Raw genomic sequence first — 2173 nt, 5'->3', positions numbered from 1 at the left:
CCCACCTCTATATAACAACTCATCTTTCTATCTATTGTAATATTATACCATACCACTATTATTTGTTTATATATTTGAATAATGAATATCTAATTTAGTATAACCGTTGCAGTTTGTCAAGCTTGATTATTGACTTTTGATAATAAATAATTTTACACTTTTGAAAGTTGTTTTACGTACCAGGTTAAGAATTAATTTGATATACACATTTCTAATTATGACACATTTAAATTTATTGAGAAACCAATTATTTAATCCTATTAAATAGTAAGACTTCAACTAACATTAAAACTAATTAATGTTTTTTATTTTAAACTAATTTAATTAGACTTAATTGATTATGTTGTTAATTTATTTAAAAAATAAATTCTAATATTCCTTCAGTCTATGATGTATCATGTAATGTGCCTTATAATGTTCCATATAGATGTCATAATTTTTTATTCCCTATTTTTGGGGTATAATTTGTATTCTCTATTTGCTTTAAGCATTTTTTTACGCTGTGCTTGTCATTTGTCTACTAATATTATTTTCTATACAAGTTTTTAAGGATGCCTAGGAAACCAAGGTACAACATTATACGGGAACCCCCAAAAGATGCCGGAACTAATGCCGGTACTGAAGAGACAACAGTTAGTGTTTATGGTTAACATTTCTTGACGTAACCTTATATGAAAATTATATGTCCTTCTGTTGTATCATCGAACCGCATTAATTTTTCTCCCGGCAAAATGATTAGTTTATGAAATAAAATAATTCTCAATATTAATTCGTTCTCTAAAATATAATTCTAAATGGTTTCACAGTATGTTAAGGTTGGGACCACGACAAGAGGAGCTCAGACATCACGGGAGGAACCACGTGATACGGTTCCTCCGATTTCATCCTCAGCTAACAGAGCTCCGGCAACCCGTATGAATGAACCGTTTCGTGCACCACGCATCGATCATAGGAATGCACAGTCGAGTACTACTGATGACCCTCAAACTCCAACAGACAACATAGAGACTCGGCATCGTGCGAAAGTGGCTGATCATGAATTAGGGAATGAGGATTACGACCCAGAGGCGGATGAAGTTCTGTCGTTTGATTACCACATCGACGAATTGTTTGCTGCCCAAGAAGTCGAAGGTCAGCATAACAACAAGAAAGCCAAAGATACAGATTTCTGGGAAGTTACTGTTATCGGTAAACATTTTTTTCCTCCCATTTTCATAAAGAGTTATCTTTATAGTCCTTTACTTCTATTTTTCTTTTGTGCAATGATTAGATAGTAATTTTATTTTCCATACACTTCTTAGAGGACGGCGTGAGAAAAGTTTCTAAGATGAGCGTGAAGGAGGCTATAGCCCTCCCTTCCAATACAAAGATAGTACTCCCATTTAACAGTGAGCTGCAACCGATTGGTCAGGCGGCAGGATTATTGAGTGATTTCATAGGGAGTTTGGGTGCGGATTATTCCCAGTTTCCCATACACTTAGACAGTTGGAAGCTGGTGAGCAAAGCAAAGAGGGATCATGCGTATAACATGCTTAAGGTACAACTTTAAGCTTCTACAATTTAAGCAATTTTAGTTGTCGGTTTTTTTTTTAGGTCTTTTGCATGGGTAAATTATATGGTTAGTAAAATTTTCATATTGTGTTTTTCACATCATCATTTAAGCACTTCTCATTTATACGTAATTGCGACTGCTTGTACTGGATTTGAGGGTCATACTTTAACAATTTAAATTAGCCTGTAATGGTTGTGGCATTTCTTCAAATTATCAGTCTTATACTTGTTTGTTGGTCTTCGTTAATGACAATGTAAACTAATTGCAGCGGGTCTTTTACTATGAGGACGATGCTGGAGAAAAAATAAAGCGCGATATTTTGAAGAGGATAGGAAAGAACTAGAAGGATTCAAGGCACCACTTGTTTCATAGGTGTTACAAACAAATAAGGACTTATGAGAAAAATCTTCAGCATCATCCGAAAAGAATAGACAAAAATGATTGAAAAAAGTTCGTTAACTATCGCCTGAATGAAGAAACACAGGTAAGCCTTGGTATATTTTATTATTTCCACATAAAAAAACATGTGTTATACAATTTAATTCCGTTACATTTTATATTCAACTTTTTCTTTCTCATTTACATTTATTTTGTTATTTGTTCATAGAAAAAGTGTAAACA

At 33.5% G+C, this 2173-nt stretch overlaps 1 protein-coding gene and 1 long non-coding RNA gene across 3 annotated transcripts in view; both read left to right on the top strand.

Moving 5' to 3' along the window:
• LOC107641938 lies at window positions 542-1935 on the top strand. 2 transcript variants are annotated; one of them, XM_016345309.2, is made up of 4 exons: window positions 542-632; window positions 816-1188; window positions 1302-1537; window positions 1821-1935. In XM_016345309.2, exons 1-4 carry the CDS (start codon window positions 552-554, stop codon window positions 1893-1895), a joined length of 765 nt encoding a protein of 254 aa, XP_016200795.1. In that variant the 5' UTR covers window positions 542-551; the 3' UTR covers window positions 1896-1935. The 2 variants fall into 2 exon arrangements, with proteins under 2 accessions (XP_016200795.1, XP_020959182.1); XM_021103523.1 differs by having other exon boundaries at window positions 542-645.
• LOC110262909 overlaps window positions 1969-2173 on the top strand; it is a 717-nt gene continuing 512 nt past the window's right edge. The window contains exon 1 of the long non-coding RNA XR_002347922.1: window positions 1969-2036. This is a non-coding gene — a long non-coding RNA (uncharacterized LOC110262909). The remainder of the gene's footprint in view (window positions 2037-2173) is intronic.

Source organism: Arachis ipaensis, chromosome B05, assembly GCF_000816755.2.
Source record: "Arachis ipaensis cultivar K30076 chromosome B05, Araip1.1, whole genome shotgun sequence".
NCBI lineage: Eukaryota > Viridiplantae > Streptophyta > Magnoliopsida > Fabales > Fabaceae > Arachis > Arachis ipaensis.
The sequence above is the reverse complement of the archived record's forward strand: the minus strand, read 5'-3'. Positions and strand labels throughout refer to the sequence as shown.

What these genes read in the sequence shown, in the direction of transcription:
- LOC107641938 (XM_016345309.2), top strand. Translation starts at nt 552, where the DNA reads ATGCCTAGGAAACCAAGGTACAACATTATACGGGAACCCCCAAAAGAT. An exon ending in CCGGTACTGAAGAGACAACA is followed by an intron (nt 633 to 815) that starts GTTAGTGTTTAT and finishes CAGTATGTTAAG; the next exon opens with GTTGGGACCACGACAAGAGG. An exon ending in CTGGGAAGTTACTGTTATCG is followed by an intron (nt 1,189 to 1,301) that starts GTAAACATTTTT and finishes TACACTTCTTAG; the next exon opens with AGGACGGCGTGAGAAAAGTT.